The following is a 24,456-nucleotide window of genomic DNA, read 5'->3' on the forward strand; positions in this document are numbered from 1 at the left end:
ACATCCACAGATCCACCCATTCACTCAGAACACCTGCTGAACTTTGACAGAACATCACCTTCTTCAAAACACAAATTCCTCACAAATGTGCAAGGAGAAAAAAAAAGTAAAAGGAAATTGGTGCAAGACCTGTCATGGAGGGAGCACCAAAAGAGGAATAGCGCTCACATGCAGGGTCTCCCGTCTCCAACAGAGAGATCAGCAGGGATGGAGGAGGAACCCCTGAGGCTCAGCTCTGTGCACAGCAGATCTTGACCAAGAGGTTGAAGTGAAACAGGCACAACTGGTCCCGGTGACCCCCAGCCCTAGACACAAGCCAGTGGGGGTGGGTTGGAACAGACTGCCCAAGCCAGGCAAAAGACTGGGTCCAACTATAAGGAGGCAACCTCAGGGACTGGAGTGTACTGTCCTGTGGCCAGGAGGGTATACAGAACAGACTACCATTCTCCCATAAGGAAGGAAGGAAGGAAGGAAGCAAGCAAGCAAGCAAACAAGTAACATGGCTAGTGTGCACTGAAGGGAGGGGCACCACAGCCTTCGTCTCCGCAGACCCACAGCACCATTACAGCACAGTCCTGGGAGAATTGAGGGGCTCAGCATAAGCCACCACATTCACCAGTGTGGTGCATGGCTCCCAGGCAGAGGTGGGGTTGAAATTTGAATCTGTACCCCGGGCCCTGCAACCTTGTAGGCCGGACTGAGATTTGTTTACAGCCCCAGGCAGATGGGACCCTTCTGCTCCATTGGTGCTTCTGAGACAAATGAACAAGGAATGGAGTACTGGCACACAATGTGGGGCGAGGGCTGGTGCAGCTGTTTTTCTATGAGCCTGCCTACTGTGTGTGGACAGGGCACTGGAAGTAGTGCTGACCCAGTGGGGCAACCCACAGGCTTCTGGAGTGAGCAACCAGAGATCATGCAGCAGGGCAAGTGCATGAATGATTTTTGGCACTGGGAGAGCAGCTGATTGACTAGTGCACCACGGTCCAGGTGTGTGACCCAGAAATATGCATAACTGCACTGGTAGCTCTGGGGACAGAGAACACGGGGGACACCAGGGCAGTGCACTGACATTCCTGCGGCGAAACAATAGACAAGAGTAGAGTCAACAAAGAGTACTTAAAGCACTCCAATCCAGCCTACTATGTACCACAGCTCAGAAACAGGTCCGGAAGCCTCTATTTCAACAAAAGGAAAACAGACCCTCCCCAGTCAGGGCAGTAACACCCACAGAACAAAAAGAGGCCCCACTCAACAGCCAGGGCTGACTCTGGCCACAACACCAGCCACACCCCTAGTCAAAGGGATAACAGCCAACACAGACAGAAGATACATGTTGCAACCATCCATTCTGAAATAGACCTTGCAACAAAATTATTAGAGGCCCACAGTCTACACAAGAACATATTTTAGAAAAACAAACAAAAAACCCAACATTCCTTTAAGACCACTGCAGATAACTGATACTTCATAATCCACAGTACCAGAGAAATATAAGTAAAACAAAAAAGCAGAGGAACCACTACCAAATAAAACAACAAGAGAAATCCCCTGAAAGAACAATCATTGAAATACATCTTGAAAGTCTACTAGATCATGACTTCAAAAATGGGGTGATAAAAGCACTGAAGGAAATAAGAGCAAGTATAAATAAATGTGCAGAATGCTCTAAAAAGGTAATAGAAACTATAAAGAGGAGTCAATTAAAAAGAGAAAACTCAATGGCAGATATAAAAGCCAAGCAAGTCAGTCAAAAGCAGACCAGATAATGCGGAGGAACAAATAAGTGACTTAGAAGACGGGATAACAGAAGTCATTCAACAGAAGAGCAGACAGAAAAGCAAGTAAAAATCAATGAAAGCAATGTAAGGGATTTATGATTTCAGGCAACCAAAAACTAAAAGCAAGAGCAATACTAAACCCATACTAAAAGAAGTATTACAATGTCTACTCTAAATAGAAAAGAAATAGGAAGCTATAGAAATGAGAAAGCCATAAATGGAAATACAATAATAGTGAACTGCAAGAGAATAAACATGAAGATGTAGAAGAGGACATCAAAATCATTAAATGTGGGAGAGGGGAGCAAGATAATATAGGCTTTTTTCTTTTTTTCATTCTTTTTAGGATGTGTTTGAGCATATATGATAATCAGTTTAAAGCAAACAGATATAGTAATGGATTAATATATTTGAAAAACACAGAAAAACACCAAGGCATGGTAAGAGTCACACAAAAAAAAAATCAAGCCAATAAAAAAAATTATCAAACCACAAAAAGAAAAACAAAAAGAAAAAGGAACAAAGAGGAAATACCAAATCAATTGGAAAACTAAGTTCAAATTAGCATTAAATTAACATCTATCAAAAATTACTGTAAATGTCAATGGACTACATGCTCCGACAAAAGACACAGAGTGGCAGACTGGATAATAAAAGAAGAAACTACAGTATGCTGCATACAAGAGACCAGCTTTATGGCCAAAGACATACATAGATTGAAAGTGAGAGGATGGAGTAAGATATCTCATGCAAAAGGAAACAACAAAAAAGCAAAAGCAGCAATACCGATTTTAGACAAAATAGACTTTAAAACAAAGGTCATAAAGAAAGATAAAGAAGGACACTATACAATGAATAAAAGAGTAATACAAGATGAGAATATTACACACGTTGACATATATGAACCCAGAATAAGAGCACCTAAATACATGAAGCAAATACTGACGTATATGAAGGGAGAAATTGTTGGGAACACAATCATAGTAAGAGATTTAAACCCCATTAACATCACTGGACAGATCTTTCAGACAGAAAATAAGGTAACAGAAAAATTAAACGATACAATAGAACAGTTAGACTTAGCTGATATATTCGGAAAATTATATGTCCCCAAAACAGAATACATCCTTTCCAAGTGCACATGGCACCTTTTCTACGACAGATCACGTACTCAGGTACAATAGAAGCATCAACAAATTTAAGCGGATAGAAATTATTTCAAGCATCTTTTCTATCACAATGCTATGAAAGTAGAAAACAACCACAGAAAAACAAAGAAGAAAAAAAATGACAGCATGGAAATTAAACAACATGCTACTAAAAAATGAATCAGTCAATGATGAAATGAAAGTACAAATTAAAAAATACTTTGAGAAAACGAAAATGAAAACAGAACTACACAAAATCTATAGGATGCAACAAAGCAATCCTAAGAGGAAAGTTCAGCCAATACAGCCAGTCCTGAAAAAACAAGACTAATCTCAAATAAACAACCTACTCCCTAAAAGAATTAGAAAAAAATAGAGTAAACAACACCTAAAGTCAGCAGAAGGAAAGAAATAATAAAGATTAGGAAGGAATAATTAAAACAGAGATTAAAAACAATAGAAAAAAAATTAGTCAAACCAACAACTGGTTTTTCAAGAGTATGAACAAAATTGAGAAATATTTGGCCAAGTTCACCAAGAAGAAAAGACAGAGGACACAAATAAACAAAATAAGGAAGGAAAATGGAGAAACTACACAATACCATAGAAATACAAAATAGCATAAGAGAATGCTATGAACAACTATACAGAAACAAAATGGATAATCTAGGAGAAATGGACAACTTCCTGGAAACATACAGTCCAAGACTGAATCAAGAAGAAATAGACCACTTGAACAGACTGATCACTAGACATGAAAAACCTTCCTACAAACAGAAGTCCAGGACCAGGCAGCTTCACTGCGTAATTCCACCAAACATACAAAGAATTCATACTAGTCCTTCTGAAACTCTTTCAAAGGACTGAAAAGGAAGGAATACTCCCAAACTCATTCTATGAAGAAGCCATCACTCTGACAACAAAACCAAAAAACAAAACCAAAAGACAAAACCAAAGACGCTACCAAAAAAGAAAATTATAGGCCAATATCAATGATGAACATACATGCAAAAATTCTCAACAAAATGTTAGTAAACAGAATCTAAAAGCACATAAAAAAGATCATACATCAAGCTCAAGTAGGATTCATCCCAGGGACACAAGGATGGTTCAACATACACAAATCAATCAATGTGATACACCACATTCACAAAAAGACAAAAATCACATGATCATCTTAATAGATGCAGAAAAAGCATTCGATAAAATTCAACATCCAGTTATGATAAAATCTCTCACCAAAGTGGGTAGGAGGGGAACATATTTCAACATAATAGAAGCTATTTATGACAAACCTACAGCCAACATAGTAGTCAACAGTGAAAAACTGAAATCTAGAACAAGACAAGGCTGTCCACTCTCATCACTCCTATTCAACATAGTCTAGAAGTCCTAGCCACAGCAAACAGGCAAGAAAAAGAAATAAAAGGGATCTAAATTGGAAGAGAAGAGGCAAAAATGTCACTGTATCTTGATGACATAATACTATATATAGAAAATCTTAAAGGCACCACACAAAAAATACTAGAGCTAATAAAAGAATTCAGCAAGGTAGCAGGATATAAGATTAACGTACAGAAATCAGTGACATTTCTTTACACTAACAATGAAATATCAGGAAAATAAAGAAAATCCCTTTTAAAATTACATTCAAAACAAAAAAATACTTAGGAATAAATCTGACCAAGGAGGTGAAAGATTGACACATGGAGAACTACAAACACTGACTAAGAAAATTAACTATAACTTACAGAAATGGAAAGATATCCCATGCTCTTGGATTGGAGTAATTAGTAATTCATATTGTTTAAATGGCTGTACTACTCAAAGCTATCTACAGATTTAATGCAATCCCTATCAATTACCCAGGACATTTCCTCCAGAACTAGAGCAAGCTTAAACGTACATGTAATCACAAAAGACCCAGAACTGCCAAAGTAATACTGAAGAAAAAGAATGAAGCTGGAAGAATACCCTCTCCCAGATTTCACAGAATGCTACAGAGCTACAGTAATCAAAGCAGCATGGTATTGGTACAAAAACAGACATATGAATCAGTGGAACAGAACAGAGAGCCCAGTAATAAACCCATATACCTATGGTGAATTAATCTTCACCAAAGGAGGCAAGTACAGACAATGGAGAAAAGACAGTCTCTTCACAAAGTATGTTGGGAAAACTGGTCAGCAGCATGTAAATCAATGAAGTTAGAACACTCCTTCACACCATACACAAAAATAAACTCAAAATGGCTTGAAGACCTAAACATAAGACAAGACATGATAAATCCTCTAGAAGAAAATATAGGCAAAACATTCTCTGACATAAATTTTAGCAGTGTTCTCCTAGGCCAGTCTATCCAGGCATTAGAAATAAGAGCAAAGACAAACAAATGGGACCTAATTAAACTCATAAGCTTTTGCACAGCAAAGGAAACCATAACCAAAACAAAAAGACAACATATGGAATGGGAGAAAATATTTACAAAAGATGAGACTGGCAAAGCCTTAATTTCCAGAATGTACAAACAGCTCATACAACTTAATAAGAAAAAAATAAACAATTCAATCCAAAAATGAGCAGAAGACTAAACAAGCAATCTTCCAATGAAGACATACAAATGTCCAATAGGCACATGAAAAAATGCTCAATATCACTAATTATCAGATATGCAAATCAAAACTACAATGAGGTATCACCTTATACCAGTCAGAATGACCATCATTCAAAAGTCCATTAATGGTAAATACTGGAGAGGGTGCATAGAAAAGGGAACCCTACTACATTGTTGGTGGGAATGTAGTTTGGTGCAGCCATTACGGGAAAGTTCTTTGAGATTCCTCAAGAAGCTAGAAACAGACTTACCACATGATCCAGCAATCCCACTCCTGGGCATATATCCAGAGGTAATTCTAATTCTGAATGATATATGCACCCCAATGTTCATAGCAGCACTATATGCAATAGCCAAGGTATGAAAGCCACCTAAATGTCCATGCACAGATGACTGGATAAAGAAGTTGTGGTTATTTATACAATGGAATACTACTCAGCCATAAAAAAGAATAAATTAATGCCATTTGCTGCAACATGGATGGAACTAGAGATCATCATTCTAAGTAAGCTAGAGAAAGAAAAATACCATATGGTATAACTCATATGTGGAATCTTAAAAAAAGGAAAAGAAGATACTACAAACTCATCTACAAAACAGAAACAGACTTGCAGACATAGTAAACAATCTTATGGTTATTGGGGAGGGGGAGTCAGAAATCATAAATTTGGGAGTTTGAGATTTGCAAATGTTAGCCATTACATATAAAAATAGATTTTAAAAGTTTCTTCTTTATAGCACAAGGAACTATGTTCAATATCTTGTAATAATCTTTAATGAAAAAGAGTATGAAAACAAATCAACCTCACATCTTATACAAACATTAACTTACAAGGAATCACAGAACTAGGCTAAAACTCCCTCATCTGGGTTTACATGAGCTTTTAGAAATGTCATCAAAAGCAGCATCTCTAAAGGAAGAATGTAACAGACTGGGCTTTAAGTCACAGAATGGAAGATAATATTTGGTAATCAGAAATGTTACTCAGAATACATAAATAAGCCTCTAAAGAATAATAACTATCCAATTTTTCAAAAAATGGGCAAGTAGTAAAATAGACACTTCCCTAAACAAGATGTAAAAACAGAATATAAACATGTGAAAAACTCCTCAATTTCAATAGAAATGTCAAAAATGCCAATTAAAATCACAATGAAACAGAATGATTAAATACCAATGATACCAAATATGGTAAAAAGGATGCATAGCAACCAAAACTCTCATACACTACTGATGGAGAATAAAATTAGCGAACAGCCACTCTGACGAATGGCTTGGCAGTTTCTTATAGTCAAAATACACTCAAACTGAGTATAAACTGGTATTTATCCACGGGAGAAGACTATATGACACACAGACCCATAAGTGAAAGTTTATTAAAGCTCTGTTAAATCTGTCATAATCTGGAAACAAAGTATCATTCAACAGATAAACTGCAGCACGTCAATTCCAACCAGAATATAAATATTTTGGTATCTCTTGACATCTGACCCAACAATACCACCAGGTAACTATTAATCTTGTATTCTTGGTTTGGAGAATACTATTCCTCTGCCAGAATTAAAACTATATCCCATTTTCACTATATAAAAGCTTGAGTTCTCCATCTGAGACAGTTTATTCTATAGTTGGACAAAGATAAAACAATGTAATTTATGTTCTTACTTATTAATTTTCCACAGCTCCTACAGATCAGTAAAAACATAAGACATTCTTAGTCCATATTATACTATAATAGCACCACTGAAAATTCATGTTTTATAATACAACATAGTTCTTGATTTTATTTTACCAAAAGAGACTGTGGCACTTATGTGTAAATATCTCAGATAACCACATCTTACCCATGATCTGACGAGTTTCTTTAGATTTTTCTGTTCCATTTTATTTTTGACTTGTAATGTAAACAAAGAAGAACAAAGAGCATTGCTCTGCAGTCACTGATTGATAGTGCATTCTAGGAGGAAATTAGGGTGACAACAGGATGCTCTGTGCTTTGGACAAGCAGGAACCTTAATAGTTAAGATGCATACCTCAGGAAGAATTTTAATAAACCCAGATTCTTGCATCATCCCAGAGAGAAGCACTAAAACCATTAACTTGGAATATTCTTTCATTGTGTCTAGAAGTAATCTTTTGCCAAAGTATATGCTTGAGTGCATATATTCTCTAGCCAAAAATCACATATAAACTGGTCTCCGCTACATCTTCAAAACAGATTCCACTGAGCTACTGTGCAGTTATCTCCCAGGCTCTAATCTGCAGTAAGGCCCTTAAATGAAACTTAAAACTTAACAACTCTTACATAGTTCATTTTGCTTTCAGGTGTCAATAAGATAATGCAGACTTAATTACGGTAATTTAATAACACAAAGAAAAACATTAGCAAAACTGAAGATCACTAACTGGACTCTATTTTACAGAACATAAAATCAAATTTCATACCAGATAGCCAAAATAAACAAAAATATGGGAGAAAAAAGAATTAAGGATAGTCAAGACTACATGAATTACATATCCATACTGCCTAAAACTTTTTAAAAATAATTTACATGAATAATTCCTTGATAAAAATAATATCCACTGTACTAAATGCCCCATACATTTAGTTAAATATCAAAGCAAAGTTAAACAATTTCATTATCTACCATTGATTTAGAAACACCACCCAAAGGAACCAGAGAAAATAAAAAATAAAAAAACTAAAAAAAGTGAAACGATTACACTCACTAGCAGCATTCCTGAACAATATACCTTCAAAAACATCCAGTTACAAAATTTAGTATATATAACTCCAATTTTCTACTACACTGTAGTCGGATATTGAAAGAAATCATAACATACTTTACGACAGATACCATCTAAGAAAACAGGAGGAATTCTTAGCAAACAAAACCTAAAACAATGGAAAGCACACATACAAGGAAAATTTCTGACACTGACTTGTATCATATATGACTTTGGCGGCCAAAAGTTAAGACAGAAGACAAAACTTTAAGTATTAGAGAATTCAACATTAAAGTTATGACATTTCCCACCAAAACTATCTTTTTTGGCGGTGAAGAAATGAAGAAGGTGCAAAGCACCTAAAGATAAAAGTGCTGAGTACACTTCCCTGCTGTAGCTCTGCCTTTGTAAGATAGGAAAACAAGAGTTCTTATCTATATAGAAGTACAGGACAGAAATCACACTTACTTGAAAACATCAAGCTAAAATTGTATTGTAGTCTTGCAGTGTAATGTCCTTAGGCATTTAACATAAACAGTGTAATTATTCTTAAATGAAACATATTTTAAGTTAGGCTTCAGACAAAAGTCCCATATACATCAAAGAAACACAAATTCACAATATACTACTAAAAGCCACAAAAAGGGGGCTGTGAGTGAAATGAGTGTAGTAAATTTGTTGAACAAACATCAAATTGCAGAAAGAGATCTAAAAAGACTACAGACAATATGTTAGATGCTGACTATAAAAAAAATTAATATACTAAAGGAAAAAAAAAAAACCAAAAGAAGCATGAAGAAAGAGTTCCTTAATACTGACTACAAAAATCTGAAAAATAATCAGAAATTCTAAAAATAAAATATATAATTAGTATTAGAAATCTGAAATTCAAGGAGTGGCTTAATAGTAATTAGTTATTGGGATAGCTGATGAGTTTTTAAATTGTTTAAACTAATCACCCAAAATACAGCAGTGGAAGAAAAAAATATAAAAGACAGATTACAAATCATGAAGATAAAGTTAGAATAAGAAGGTCCAGCTTATAAAATCTTATGATAGAAAGACTTGGGAAGAAATTTTATTAGAAGGTTGATGTCTAGTAATTTTCCTGAATTAATAAAGTTGAATTCTCTGATTTGAGAAATGCTATGAATCTGCAGTTAAATTTAAAAAATCACATCTTCTATTTGAAGAGAAAACTGCAGTAAGCCAAAACAAATAGATGTAAAAGCAGAGAAGAAAAACAGACTAAATTACTTATAGAATAATGTAATATTCACAGCTGACGTCTCAAAAGCTAGAAGCCAAAAAATATTTTTAATGTATTTGCAGAAAGTAACTTTCAAACCAGAATTATGTACACCAGATAAATACCTTCCTAAGAATGAACATAAAGGATCACATTTTTTGACAAAAAAGAGAAAAACACCCATAAATACCTCTATTTAAGAAATTTCTAAAGAATTTTAGAAAACAGAAAAACAGAAGAAAATCTGAGTTTCAAGATGGTAAACAAAAAAGAAAAGGTATACATACAGATAAATCTAGCCTGAAAATATAAAATAAAAGCTCACCAAAGCCCCTCTCACTTTTGAGTGAGACAGCCTGCACTTTGCCTACAGAGTGTGTACTCTGTCTATGGAGTGTGTAGCTCTCTGAATAAACCCGCCTTTACTCAAATAAATAAATAAATAAACACATACACACACCAATTTTATACTGTCAGAGAAAGGTGCATAGAATAGTTAATAGTCTAATATTGACTAGGAGTGGGAAATACCAAATAAATTTAAATGTTAAGTTACACCTAAAACAAACTGTATATATTTTCACACTATATATATAGATAGAAGTACATATTCACATATATGTAAATGCTAAACAAAGAGGTGATTGAAAATGGAATAAGCAAAAGGCATAAAAGAAAGAAAACCTAAAAGGTAGTCAAATTAAATTCTAAGATAGTAAAAATAGCAACAAATCAGAAGTCATCACAGTAAGTGAAAACTGACTCTAAAGAAAAAAACCCTTCACCTGCATTAAAAAAAAATTAAGTTCTTTTTTAATTATAAGGAAAACACATAAACCCTAAATACACAGAAAGCTAAGTACCAAGTAAAAACCAAATCTAGGACCCAAGAAAAACTTACAGATATGGGATTTAGGTGTCAAGAAAGATACCACTGTATTTGTTTGCAAAAGTTACAAAATTAATAGGGCTACAATCCATCAAGGAAGGGGATATTATATACCAAAATACTGCATGGATTCACATATTTATATACACATATAAACATACATGTATAGGTAAGTATTAAATGTATAACTACCTAGGGGCTCCTAAGAGTTTATAAGCAATATAAATTGTATGTGTTAGAAGTCTACACTTGGAATAACCTTAGAAAAAGTCAAGTGGATGAAGAAATAAATGGCTAGTTCTCTCACAGTCTGAGTGACTGGTAGATCTCCAATCCACTCCCAAATATATAACCTAGAAATTCTTGCTTCAGGACATTTAAAAAGTGCTCAAACCTGTCAGTAATAGCCAGATACTGGGAGCAAACCAACAGAAGAATAAATGATGATATAATCTCACAATGAAATATTGTAGTATAATTAAAACCTGATGAATGAAAGCATAAGAAATGACACAGATGATTTCTCAAAACACAACACAGACTGAAAAAAGCAAGTCAGAGGTATACACAGCATTAACATTTAAAAAACTTAAAAATTAAATAACGTGCTTTTTAAAAATACGTACATAATTATTAGCATATCTCAGAAATACTGTGGGTTTGGCTCTAGACCACCACTAGTAAAGTGCATATTGCCATAAACTCGGTAATATAACAAATTTTTTGGTTTCCCACTGCATTTAAGTTATATCTATATTCTACTGTACTCTATTAAGTGTGCAATACATAACGTCTTAAAAAAGTGTACATACTTCAATTAAAAAATACACTATTGCTAAAAAACAGTAACTGTCACCTGAGCTTTCAGTGAATTCTGATTTTTTTGTAATTGTAATATCATGATCACAGATCATCATACAAATATACTGGTAAAGAAAAAGTCTGAAATACTGTGAGAAACACCAAAATGTGACACAGACATATAAAGCAAGCAAATTCTGTTGAAAAAATGGTGCCAACAGACTGGCTTTATACAAGATTGTCACAAACCTTCAATTAATTAAAAAAAGACACCATATGTGAACCTCCATTTACAAAAAAAACACCATCTGTGAAATGAGGTATGTGTAAAATCATTTTAAGAAAATTATGACGACAAAATTCTTGACTGTCTCCTTTTGGGGTCAGTGAGGACAGATAAGGAGATATGACTCAGGGATAAGTATGGAAATACATGTAATTATATTAGAATCATCAGTAGTAGATTCAAATGTAATAGCTGAAGAATATTATTTAATGTTATGCTTTGTAATTAGAAAAGGGTTTCAAAATATCAAGATTTTTTTGGTGTGGTTCCAAAATATCACAATTTTTTTCCAATTTCCAAAAAGCAATTTGAAGTATGAATAGTAAAGTGTTAATAAGGAAGACTCTGGGTGATTTTTCTGCTTTTACAGTTACAATTTTCAATTTTGTACAACTGATACATAATGCTATTTTAAAAAAAAAACCACTAAGGAAATGATTTTTCTGTGAAAACAGATAGTTCAAATGCTCTTATACGTATGTACACACACATACATACAGCAATGTAGTACAAATTAAAGTTAATAAATTAACTTAAAAATCAATTAATTAAATTCCTCTCCCCAAATAAAGCTGCTTTATCAATCATATTTTTTGGCTTTCCACTAAGGGAGAAATTTGTAATATGATTTAGTCAGAATTAAGAACATCTAATTGGTCTGTGGCAATATAAGAGATAACTTTGTATTAAAACATAAAACAAGTATTTTCTGTATTATTCCACCTGTTACACATGATGTACACAAACTGCTAAGCTCTGTGAGGACATTTCTTGATGCTCTTCATACTTCCAAACTACAAATATGAATAAGCCTGTCATAGCATTTGTTTTTCTCTATCATGCAGGTAACTAAAAGGTGGTAACCTTCCAGTATTTGTATTTGGAAAAATATGAGACCACTGTGGCTCCTAACTAACAATTGTTCCTTATGTGATAGTAACAGCAGCTGTCAATTCTGGGTCACTGACAGATTTTCCAGTACCATTAAATTTTACCTTTATCTCTAATAATGTGAAAATAGCATTATGAGGAAAGACTTACAAGGACAGAAGCTCTGTAGTCATATTGTTAAAGTGAACAATATGACACTTTTACCAACAATATTACCTCCTCCTCAGGAGACAGGTTCCCTTTGCTACTGCTGACAGGAAAACCACTGCCAAATTCTTTGGAATGAATATCTGCTCCATACTCAACTGTCACATCCTCTTCAATGCTGCTGACCAGCCTCCAGAATTCCTTCTCCACAAGTTCTGTAGGTACCATCTGTGATAACAGGTGTAAAACATGATCACGGCCCAGTGAACTTTGGCCCATAGGTCTCCATAAGCACTAAGACTATTAGACACCATTCCCTATACCCCAACTCCATAATCACATACATGTACAGGCATGTTGAAGTATTCCGCCTTGAATGAATCAGCCATTTCACCAAAGCTCTGCAAAGTATACTCCTGGGTAGCCTGTTCAAAGCCAAAGGCTTCGTGGGGTCTCTTACACTCCTGAAATAGAAAACACTTCAGCAAGAGAGAGACAATAGGCAAAGAACCCCAACCCCAAACCAGCTAGAAGTGTATTTTATGCTATACCTCCGCCTTTTCTTATTTCTCTGGGAAGAATCTGTAATCTTCTCTACCTACTAAACCTATTTGTTTTTGTTTCTTTGAGTCACATCAACTGAATTAGTCCTTTCTGTCTGCCTTAAGTCACTGCCATCCTACACCTAGTCTGTACAATCATTCTGTCACTTACTTTGTCACTGATAGTTAATCAAAGCCTAATAAAAGTATTAACTAAAAAAAGGGGAGGAACCTATTCTATTCTTCCCTAAAGTCAGGAGGTAGATAAAAAAACAATTACCAAGAACTAAATTTAAAACATCTGTGGTGGACAGGCCTTACCGCCATGATACACTTTGGGCATTTCCAGACCCCTCTGGGGATTTCAGGAAGGGGTGGCAATAGGCAGAAAATGTGATAACTGTCATCACAGCCATCACAGAGAAGAAGTTTTTCATCTTCATCCCCTCGAGCACACATTCGGCAAACATATGCGTCAATCTACCAGGGAAAATAAAATAGTACAAGCTGCTTGTTCCATGAAACTTTATTCCAGGTTTCCAGACCATTTGTTTTGAAAACATACCACCAGTTAAATACTATGCAGAGTCCTACTCATGACTTGACTCATCAATTCATTATCTGGTGAAAAATAGGACAAATAATTAATTACTAAATAATGTAACATATTAAGAAACAAACCATGATTAAGATGCTTTGGGTCCAACAAAGTATACTTTTTATGTAAGGTTCAATGACACAAACCCCAATGATGAAGGTATAAATTAGCATGGATAAAGCTGAGAATTACATACGGTTAACATGATCATTGCCATGTCACTCAAATCTGGGTGACAGTTGTGTTTCCTCAGGGGTACCTGATTCACATTGGGTGATGAACACGTTAATAACAACTGGTACAGACTGCAAGTAGAATATAAATAATCAAATTACCAGTAAGTTGTACTTCCTGTTCTAATATGAAGTTTAACAGGTGTCCGTTTCATTCTAAAATGTGTCTTCAATTTAGATAATGAATTTGATAGTTACCTAACTAGTAGGTCATAAGAATAAAAAGATTAAGGCAAGGTTAAGTAACTTGGATTCTTACATAAATTATTGATATAATTTAGCATTAAGTAAAGTTAAAAAAGAAGACACATTGAGAGTTTTAGTAGGATGGATTTACATACTAGAAAAATTACTTGCAGTGAGGATAGGCTACATTGGAAAAATAGAAAAGTAATGTGGTAAGTAGAGAGAGGAAACAGGTGACTCAGAGCGGGAAAAAAATTTGCTGAATGTATGGAAGTAAACACACACAGACACATGTAAATTCTCTTATTATTTTGTAGATGTTCTAATTTGTCACGTATACCTGTATGTTCATGAATGTACACATGTATACATATGTAAATACATAATACACACATATAAATATTTACACACGTGTATTTGTATATACTTAGATATACATGTGTAGCAGTGACATTCAGAGGAATTGCAACCTTATTTATATATGTCATATAAGTGCCTACATAGCTTACCTAAATGGATGTACTTTAATAGTAGCATCATCCACAGTAGCCTCAAACTAGAAAGTGCTAAAATATCCATGAACAGTAACAGATTAAGAATTTGAATTGAGGTGGCACACTAAACAAAAAGCCAATACAAGAGTACATATTGTGATATTGCTACTTTAAAGTATAAAAGGAAGCAAAACTAACCTATTTATTTTTGCGAACGTATGCTATACTGCAATAAAAATAAAAAGACCAGAACTAAGTGACCAACTGGATGAAAAAGTCATAATGACCATGACATTTCACACTTGAATGACAAGATCTTATGACATTGTAAGATCTATGGTTAACTGGTGACACAATGCTGGTAGTAAAGATACTTTCCCAGTAATCAGGTAGAGATAATTAAGAGAAGAATGAAAGTGAAATCAAGAAAGGATATTTATCACTTTATAAAAACAGAGAAATGTTAGCATAATAAAGAGACTATAAAAAATATTCCAGGTAAGATGTAGGAAAAAGGAAAACGAGGATTTATATACACAGAAACATAAGTGACACAGATCACAGAAGAGAGGCACTAGTGTATAAAATGTGATGCTGTGAGAGTCCTGAAGTATTTGCCAGAAATATATAGCTCTTTTACATAGTTCATATTTAATCAATCATCTCCTACAATATTAAGATCCGAAAGTTCAGAAACTGCTTATCACTGGAATTAAAAAGATAACAGCAGTTTGGAGGAAAGTTCTGACAGAAAAAAACAGAATATAAATTTTGCTTCTTAACTTATTACAATACCTTGAATATGTTCTTTCTCCCTTACAGCCATCAGACTCTTCATATATAAAGGACTCAGAAGTAAATTGAAGGAAGGAGAAAGTAAGGTGGGATAAAATAACTTAAGGTTCCATCTAGTCTTGACAGCTCATAAATAGTGTTAAGAGTCCTTACAAACTGAGAACTGCTGTGGTTCTTCCGTAGCTGCATGGTCATCTTGGTGCCAGGCTCTAGGCTGTGACTCAGATCCTCCTTGGGCATTGTTGACATCACTTTCCCATGGCCACTTGGTTCCTCCTTCATCATAACAGTGGAGGGGCTTATGACCCCTTCTTTATCTAGGGGTGTCAGAAACAAACATGAAAACAAACACATCTGTCTTTCATCAGGACTAACAAACTGTCTTATGCAAGTACTTTACCCCTCACTTTGCCTCTCAGCCTATTATGCTTCACCTTTCTTTCGTAAAGTCTTATCCTTGGCCGTGAGGCCCAAGCCAATCATCTTGGGACCTGCACCATATATCTGTAGCTTCTTCAGTTCTGGATTTTTCTCGATGTCTTCTTCTGTAGGTTCTGGCTATTGAAAGACGGTTCAAAGGAAGAAGTGAGTTTTATACAAGCAGAAATAATATTTTAGGCAAGATCTAGACTTTCAAGTTTGCAAATTACTTTAGTTGTATAAATGAGAAAGAAGTTACATAGATTACAATCAATCAACAGCTTCCACTTTATTTATTGATGACGTATTTTTATCTGTGGGTAAGGTGTGACCAGGTAGGAGCAAATGAATGGTGAAATTTTGGACATAATACCTCTTCCTCAATTTTTTTCATGCTTTAAAGAAAAGACACAGTACTTCTGTACTTGCAAAGCTAGTTAAGCTTAAATATCATAAAATAAATAACTTACATTAAAGAATTCAATAAATAAATTGTAAATAAGCCCCCTTCTGCAACTGAACTGAAGATCCAAATGGGAAAGTAGGATTCATCCTATTCTACTGTTCTGTTTGAACTGAGATCACCAGAAACAACTCCTTTCTCCACAGAATGTAACCAAAGACCTGAGAAATTGGAAACATGTCATGTGTGAAAAGTTCATACATCATATACCATTTTCAGCGCATATCACATTTTAGTGAGCGCTGCAAAATAGGTTTTATCAACTATTTAGTTTTGTTCTATTTTTAAATTTAAGTTCTATTACATTTCTCCATCCCATCTGTAAGTCTGAGGTTTTGAAGGTTTTATTCTACACATATATACAGACACATATGATAATGTATTTTGTTTTTTAAAAATTTCCAAAATAATTTATGCAGTCGATATATATTGTATAACAATACTCATGACAAACACATGGTCAACTGGGAACAAGATGGTGGTAGAGAAGGTTATGTCTCAGTGATCAAGTAAAAATGATTAAAAGACACTAAACTTAATACTCTGGAACTTCAAATAGAAGGACCATCAACATACATCTGTCCCACAATTAATTATTCTATTGTAACACTATTTCAGTTAAAATTTAACCTACTTTTTTTTTTGGTATTATAAACAATTGATGTGATTAACTGTACTAATTATATTTTATATTTTCTATATATTTTGACATCTTTTAGGGGGCCTTGCTGTCTGAGGAGACCTGTCCTCCCAGGGCTAGGTAATTCTGAGAGGCAGTAAACAATCTGTAGGTAAGTCTGCCTTTCATATACAAACTAAATAACCCAAGTCCATACCTTCAACCACCTCCTTATCTAACAAACATGAAGACAGCATTTCCTCTGCCTTGACTTAATCCCTGGGCCAGGGAACAATGATGAAGAACCCCTATAAGGATAAACAACTTTATCCTAATTTAAGGTATTTCAAAAGAAAACATGCTCAAAATTTATAAAAATGTGTGATGACATACAAAAGAGGCTAAGCAGGATAAAAAATAAGAACATGCTATTCATATTTTTAATTTTTGAGTATTATGATGTTTATCTTGAAAAGCTTTCTGGCTGGGAAGAGACTGCCTCTTTCATGCTAGCCAATTCTTCAAGACAGCAAGAGTCAGCAGAGAGCATGCCTTTGATATGCAAACTAACCAATCCAGAAACATACCTCCTATCTCTTGTTCCTGTACCCCAAAAGGCAGTATTTCTCTGCCTTAAACATCCAGGGCCAGGTGCCAAGTAATTAGTAACCACCCTATAGATTAAAGCTCACCAAAATTGTACAAATTAGACAATCCCAACCTGTTATCCTGTCCTGCCCTTGGAAACCCCAATAAAGGCTGTGGGTTAAGCTCACACCTCTCTACTGCCCCATGCTCCCATTTTGCTGCAACACTCTGTGCCAAGCCACATCTCCTGAGTATAATATATTTTGTCTTCCTGAGACTATCATGGCAGAATCTGACTGATCATCTCATCAAAAAACACGGAGTATGAAAAACAATGGTTTAAAAAAACTGCAGTATGTTTTCTTAAAACCATCCCAAGATGCACAAAAGTTAACCCCTAAAATTACACTGTTTCCTTTTAAACTGTGTAAAAGCAAATGACAAAAACAAAAAAACTTTATCCCCTGCCTGTGAAACAGCATAACTCATTTTCAATTAATTCAATTGTGAACTAGCTATAGATTAAAAAAAAAAGAAAAAAGAATCTCTTATAGAAATGAACTGCCCTCCAAAGCAAGTCCTAGATGAATTTTGGCAGTTTGTAGGAGGAAAAAAAAGAGGCACTCACATCAGGCTGTAGTCTTTTTGCCCGCCGACTATAACCACTAAACTTGGAAGGCTGCACAGACTGTCTAAGGGGAATGCTGTGAGGTTTGTATTCCTTGTCCTTCTCCTCACTGTCAAATTGATGAGTGTCACACTTCTAGGGATTAAAAAAAAAAAAAAAATCAGGAATGGAGTCATACTCACAGTCAGCAACTATGTAATTCCTTCATCCTAAATCTGTCAACAAAAGCTATACTTCTATCTAAATTACATACATATATCCCTCTTCTTTGGAATGACAGAATATACTGTGAGAATTCCTGTACATCTTTGCTTATAGTGAAGATACAGTCTTTGGAACCAGTCTACAATATTTGAATCTGGATTTTTTAAAAAATCTTTTTATATGTGTTCCTTGTGCAAATACACTGGACTTCTCTTTCTGTTCTAACTTCTTTGTCTAAAAAAGGGGTAATTAGAACATCAAATATAATAGAACTATATAAATTAAAGGTGTTTATACATATATACACATAGATTTAAAAAGTGGTTTGCAAATAATAAAACCTAAAAATTTACCGTTATTTAAGAAACCCAGCTAAATTGTTCTCAACTACTTTCTGAGCTATGCCAAAGTAACATTGTAGTTTTATTCCTAAACTCTCTTTACGTAAACTACCCTCAGGAAATTTAGTAATTCTTAAGATAATTATCTTTTTATGGAGAGTGAGTAGTTTTCTCTAAGTTATACTTTAAAACACTGTTCATGAAAACATCCTAATAGACAGTAACCCTCTAAGTTAGGGGAAAGGACAGACCCTTCTTCACATAGGCTACAAAATGCTTTACAGGGCCATTCCTGGAACTTCTAGTTCTGTCAATGAACTTGAGGTTCTGTAAAGCATGACTGTATGGGACAAAGTCAACCCAAAAAAAGAGGACAATCACATCAGGCCCAAAACCAGCTAAGGGCCCTCACCACAAGGTTAGCTCCAGACTGAAACGTTTCATAGGGGTAAATGATACGTTCATAGTGAGATCGTAGCAGGGAGCCAATATTTTTGCCCGGTGGGTAGTTGAGGCGCTGGGCAATGCGGGCCCACCGTCGGTCCTTACAAATGGCTTCATAACCACCTTCCTCCAAAACAATCTGAAAGGATATGAAAGGGTATAGATTAACTGTGACCAGACTGGAGAGTCCTAAAAAATTTCAATGAGGCTTAAAGTATTTCAGCATTTTATGCTACCCACCCAATATCAACCATTTTAGGACTCAAAATGTGTATCAGGAAATGTTGGCAGGACTAGGTCCCAAGTGAAACTTCAAATAGCCAAAGTAGTGTTATCATCTCGAAGTCTGAGCACTAGCTTACCTAGCATTAGTTGGTACAGGAATTCCCTTCACAATGAAAACGTGCATGCAACCAGTGGCTCTCCCTAGTACCTGATCTCTACAGCAATCTAATGAATCATTACTGGAATGCAGTAAGGAAAAAAGAAAGTTGACAAGCTCTGTGTTATCTCCTTTCCTGCCTGAGACACAATGTTCAGTCAGAGAAAGCCTCCAAGGCAAGGATTTTTACTTGTTATTCCTTTTGAACGCAGAAGTAGTCTTACCTTACTAAGGCTGTAGAGGTCCAAGATCCTCCGTTCCACGTTAGGAATTTTTAATGAAGAACCCTGGATTTCCCAGAATTTCGCTATCTGGTCCAAATAATTCAGTTTCACTCTGGTTTGAGCCTAGAGAGTAGAGAGCCCTATAAGGTTGCTTACTACTTATCTTGACTTTGGTCCAGTGTGAAATGGAAGAGTAAGAGCTGTTTGGTATTTTCTACTAAGTGTTTCATGAACACTGCCTATCCCATCACTGGTGTCTACAAAAAGCTTAAATAAAATGATTCTTTAATCCAAGAGGGATTGAAAATATATCCCTCCAAATTACAGTTTTAAATTTGTAATAACTTGGATTTGCTCTTTATTTTCCAAAGAAGATCAATTTTCATCTTCAATTATGAAATAAAATTTCACATAAAATGAGTTGAATAATGGCTACCAAAAAAATCCTCAAACACTTTTAACAAAATGTCTGGAAATGTCTTATTTGTAAATGTTCTATGCAATAACAAACTTTTCCTTCCTCTGTATTTTATAGGGATGAGAAGAGGGCTTGAATGCATCAATGTGTTTCAGGTTAGCCATCAATGGCCACATTACATGTGTCTTACAAATTAAGAATGCATTCATAGAACATTTTAAATACCTATTGCATTAAAGCTAATTACATGTTTAAAGAAAATACATGGGTAGCATTTATTTTTAAAAGTCTTTGAAAGTGTAATATATAGCATTAGATAAAGCTGTAATTAGCTTATAACAATTACTTTAGCATAATTCATGTTAACCCTGTGAAATCAACAGAATAACATCTCAGAATCAGAGATGCTCACTTAGCATTTCCTCTAAGTCATATGCTGAACAAGATATGAATTCTATTCATTATTTTTCCTTTCTAATTCTCTTCACCCCCTTCCTTTATTTTTAAAGGAGTACAAAAGGCCTCATTTGTGTTACTGGATTTTCCTTTAGATTTATAATCTGCAACATCCTATAGCACAGAAAAGAGAACCGAATAAAGTGGACAGTATTAAGACACCAACAAAATTTATAGAAACACACCTGCAGGGAGTATAATAGTTTTCCTTTCTATGTTGAAAAATTTAAGACATGAAGTCAGTTTTTAAATGATCCTTCTTTTACCCTAAATCATTTTGGAGTTTTTGGCCACTGACTGAATGAAAACTTCTACCAGCAAAAAAAAGAAAAAAAGAAAAAAAAGAAAAACCATATGCATTCCAAAAATAATAAACCGAATATGGGCATTCTCTTACTCTGACCCATTTCTAAATACTGTCATAAATATAATACCATAATGCCATAACGTGGAAATTTAGGCCATATTCCTGTCCTGAATTTTGCTTTTGTTAAAGAAATCAGGAAAAATCCTAAATGATAAAATGTGTGGGAATGGGGAGAAAAAAAACGAGAAAGGTAGTAGCTATTTTCTACTTTTAGCCTATTCTGTGGCAGAAAAAATATATCATCCACCTCCAGAAATTTAAAGTTCTCTTAATATCCTGTCATTGTGCACATTTTGACTCCTACAAGATCAACATTCTGCAAAATAATGGAGCTGGGGTTACAATAAAAAAATATTTGATTTCAAAACATGTTCTTAGCTACATTGCTATTAACACTACAAGTGACACAAGAACAGAGGTCAGATTGCACCCTAGGAGAATTAATCCCCATTTACCTCTAGTTCATTTAGCCTCTGGATGCGAGGAGTAAATCTGAAGTTGTCAACTTCTACTGCAAATGGTGGCTGCCAGTCCTGTAAAACAACCTGGTTATTATGGCACAGTAAAAGATGAAGACTGTGAGATCTAAAATCACGTTTTCACCTTAATAACCCTCCCTTTTAAGACTCTTCCTGGCGGCCTGGAAAAGATGGCTGGAAAAGTTAACTACTATACAGAGAAAAAGATTAGCACTGAAATATAATAAAGGAACTGTTATAGTCAGGTCAGGTAGGGCACAAGACGAATAAGCAGTATGCTGCGGAGTGGACATGTACGTCAGAAATCTTATTACTTGCTTAAAATGATAGCATAAGCTCATTTAACTTTGCATTTACAATTGAGCCAAACAAAAGTTTGAGTGAGCAGTTTTGAGTAATTCAAAGCAAGATGAGGTGTTTAAGTGAAATAATAGCAATTTAACTGGTAGCAGCATTTCTGTAACTCTCTGTTTTTACCCATGATTCTTACAAACAGCACAAGTCCTGTAAGAAATGAAATGAAAGAACCAATGCGCAGTAACATCACAATTCATATAAATTTTCCTAGCTTCAGTTACGTATCAACTGCTTATGACTACTAAAAAGTCCTTGAAGAAAAGTGTAAAAGACAAATACCCTACAATACCTGTAAGTGTAATAGTGCCACTGTTAAGAACCAATATAGGATGAGATAACTTATTTACTAAAATAAATACTTGTTACTACATGCAGTCTAGCGACCGAATAACTAGGTTCTTACAGTAGCGAGTTTTAGTGAGACATTTTTTAAAAATGAGAAATCAGTAGCCACGTGGAGGATTCAATTAACTGCTACGCTTTTGTTGTTCTAAATGTAAGGCCTTGGTAAGCAGTACAGTGTACCTGCTTTTAATCCACAATCCTCCTTCACTGTGAATTTTGCTTCCGAGCCTTACCGAAGGTGGGCGGATCTTGCAGATGCCCGACTTCTCCGCGATGGGCCTGATTTTCGCGATGTAGCCAAGCGGGTCTCGGAATTCTGCCCAGGTAGGCTCGAACACCGGACACTCAGGCGGCGGCAGGAAGTCATCTGACCCCGGTTCCATGGTGGACCCGAAACGTAATCTTTAAAATGCAATTTGCTCTTTCTTTAATGCCGCATGGATCATACCGACCTAAAAACTAGGTTAAAGCACACTTAATTTTCTACTAAACTCCAAAGTTATTTTAATCCGTGTAGCTGCTTACCAGTAGTGAAGCCTGAGTCTTAAAACCACCATCTTTGGCACTCGACCTTTTCCGGTGTTTTTACATGCAGTGTCACTCCGCGCATCGATTGTTCAGGCGTTGCCTTGTCTCCAAACCTAACACAGACTTTTTCAATGCCAGACAGAAGATGAAGCTGCAAAACCAAGCTCACCACAGTAAAATCACAAATCCATCACTTCGCGTGATATCAAATAGTTCTTCAACGCAACAGAGAGACAACGGAAGAACGGCCGGAACTTTTTTAAGGTCTCAACTGCGCATGTTACGCTTGCGCACTATCAGTAAGAAGACCTGAGAAAAAACCGCACTGCTATTGAGGAAGGACTCCATTGTCCACCACCTCACCGCCCCGCCCCAAGCAGGAAATACTCCTAAGACTCTACAACCTAAATGTTTCTATTCGCTACCAATACAAACCACCTTAATGCTAGTGCGAAAGCAGTTCCTAGAGCCTATCGGTTTATCACTTACCTACCTGGCTTTGTAGGTGAAGAATCTTGTTACAGAATTTTACAATCCCGGGACAATAATACTACATAAATTACTTATGTTCATGGACGCTGTTTTACTCAACAACGACACGACGCACCTTCCGTGGACATGTTTGTTATTATTATTTTTGCAAGCGCTACATTACATTTCTCCATGGTACACACAAAAAAGCGCGAGAATCTTTCAAACAAATTATAACCACACATGAATCCTAAAAGTTATTGAGGAACACGCTTAACTAAAAAACGTTTTCAAAAACTTGAACAAGTAAGGACACGCACTCTTCAAAGACACGTTGTAGTCGTCCGCATGTCAACAAAAATAAACACATTGCCAAAAAATTTACAATTTGATATAAATGCAAGAAATAAAAACCAAACAAAAACCCTGCTCCCATTCTCTAAAACCAGAGACTTCTTTTTAAAAATTTTTTAAGTATAGTCACTTACATTGTGTCAATTTTTTTGTGTACAGCATAATTGAGTTCCCTATGTTATACAGAAGAAATTTGTTATTTAAATTTATTTTTGTATCTGATGGTTAACATTTGGAAATCTCAAACTCCGAAATTTATCCCTTCCCACTGCCTGTTTACTGTGACAGGCATGCAGACTTCTTGATGAAACATAGCAACTGACCACATAGTGAACAAAAGATCTCAAGGATCAAATAAAATAGATCCTCCTTTTCTCACACTAATACTATATTTTTTAAGAAAGAGAAATTGATCTGATCATAATCCTCAGGAAATCGTACGTTAGATGGACTACTCAGAGTACAGTTTGTCCCTTGTTACTTCTAATTTATTCTTTAAGTGGATGCAATTGCTGTAGTCAGTTTTCTGATGCAGAATTCTTCCCTGTTTCTGAAAACAAATTATAATTCTTCATGATGTTTTATTTTAAAACATGTTACACTTTACACTTCACATGTTACACATAATTTTATTTAGTTTTTTCCTTTTAAATCAGTAAAATTTGCCATCATTTGCTTTTCTCCAGTTAGCTTAAAGTCAATTTTACATTATAAAATTCATTGTGTGTTGCTTTCTTATCCTATATATTTTTGCATAGTTTGCAAAATTCAGGAGGTATCCATTGGTTCTTTTAAGAATTGCTTAAAAAATTTTAACTGTTAGTCTCCATTTTGAGGGTAACTGGAAAGAAATCTTTGCTTTAAAGTTTGTTGGTCTGATTTGAATATTGTTTTGTTTAATACCATTCTTGGCATTTAATTTTTTTCAGTTTATCCACTTGACCTACGTTGTTAACATCAGTAGCTTATTAGGTTAGAGTAAATGT

At 35.1% G+C, this 24,456-nt stretch overlaps 1 protein-coding gene across 7 annotated transcripts in view; it reads right to left on the bottom strand.

Moving 5' to 3' along the window:
* Positions 1 to 22,919, bottom strand: part of LOC102523369 (lysine-specific demethylase 5D) — a 44,786-nt gene extending 21,867 nt beyond the window's left edge. For 2 of the 7 annotated variants that reach the window (XM_032479079.1, XM_032479078.1), the window contains exons 1-11: positions 22,643 to 22,915; positions 22,351 to 22,519; positions 21,392 to 21,469; positions 19,696 to 19,818; positions 19,058 to 19,228; positions 18,101 to 18,235; positions 15,817 to 15,940; positions 15,536 to 15,699; positions 13,398 to 13,556; positions 12,879 to 12,998; positions 12,604 to 12,762 (exon numbers count right to left, since the gene is read on the bottom strand). In XM_032479079.1, the coding sequence (XP_032334970.1) occupies positions 12,604 to 12,762; positions 12,879 to 12,998; positions 13,398 to 13,556; positions 15,536 to 15,699; positions 15,817 to 15,940; positions 18,101 to 18,235; positions 19,058 to 19,228; positions 19,696 to 19,818; positions 21,392 to 21,469; positions 22,351 to 22,500 (1,383 nt within the window). In that variant the 5' untranslated portion in view covers positions 22,501 to 22,519; positions 22,643 to 22,915. Of the gene's footprint in view, positions 1 to 12,603; positions 12,763 to 12,878; positions 12,999 to 13,397; positions 13,557 to 15,535; positions 15,700 to 15,816; positions 15,941 to 18,100; positions 18,236 to 19,057; positions 19,229 to 19,695; positions 19,819 to 21,391; positions 21,470 to 22,350; positions 22,520 to 22,642 lie in introns of those variants that run through there. The other 5 variants (XM_032479081.1, XM_032479083.1, XM_032479084.1 and 2 more) reach the window with 3 other exon arrangements.
* Between the last annotated feature and the right edge of the window lie 1,537 nt (positions 22,920 to 24,456).

Source organism: Camelus ferus, chromosome 4 (genome assembly GCF_009834535.1).
Source record: "Camelus ferus isolate YT-003-E chromosome 4, BCGSAC_Cfer_1.0, whole genome shotgun sequence".
In the NCBI taxonomy this organism is placed as follows: Eukaryota; Metazoa; Chordata; class Mammalia; order Artiodactyla; family Camelidae; genus Camelus; species Camelus ferus.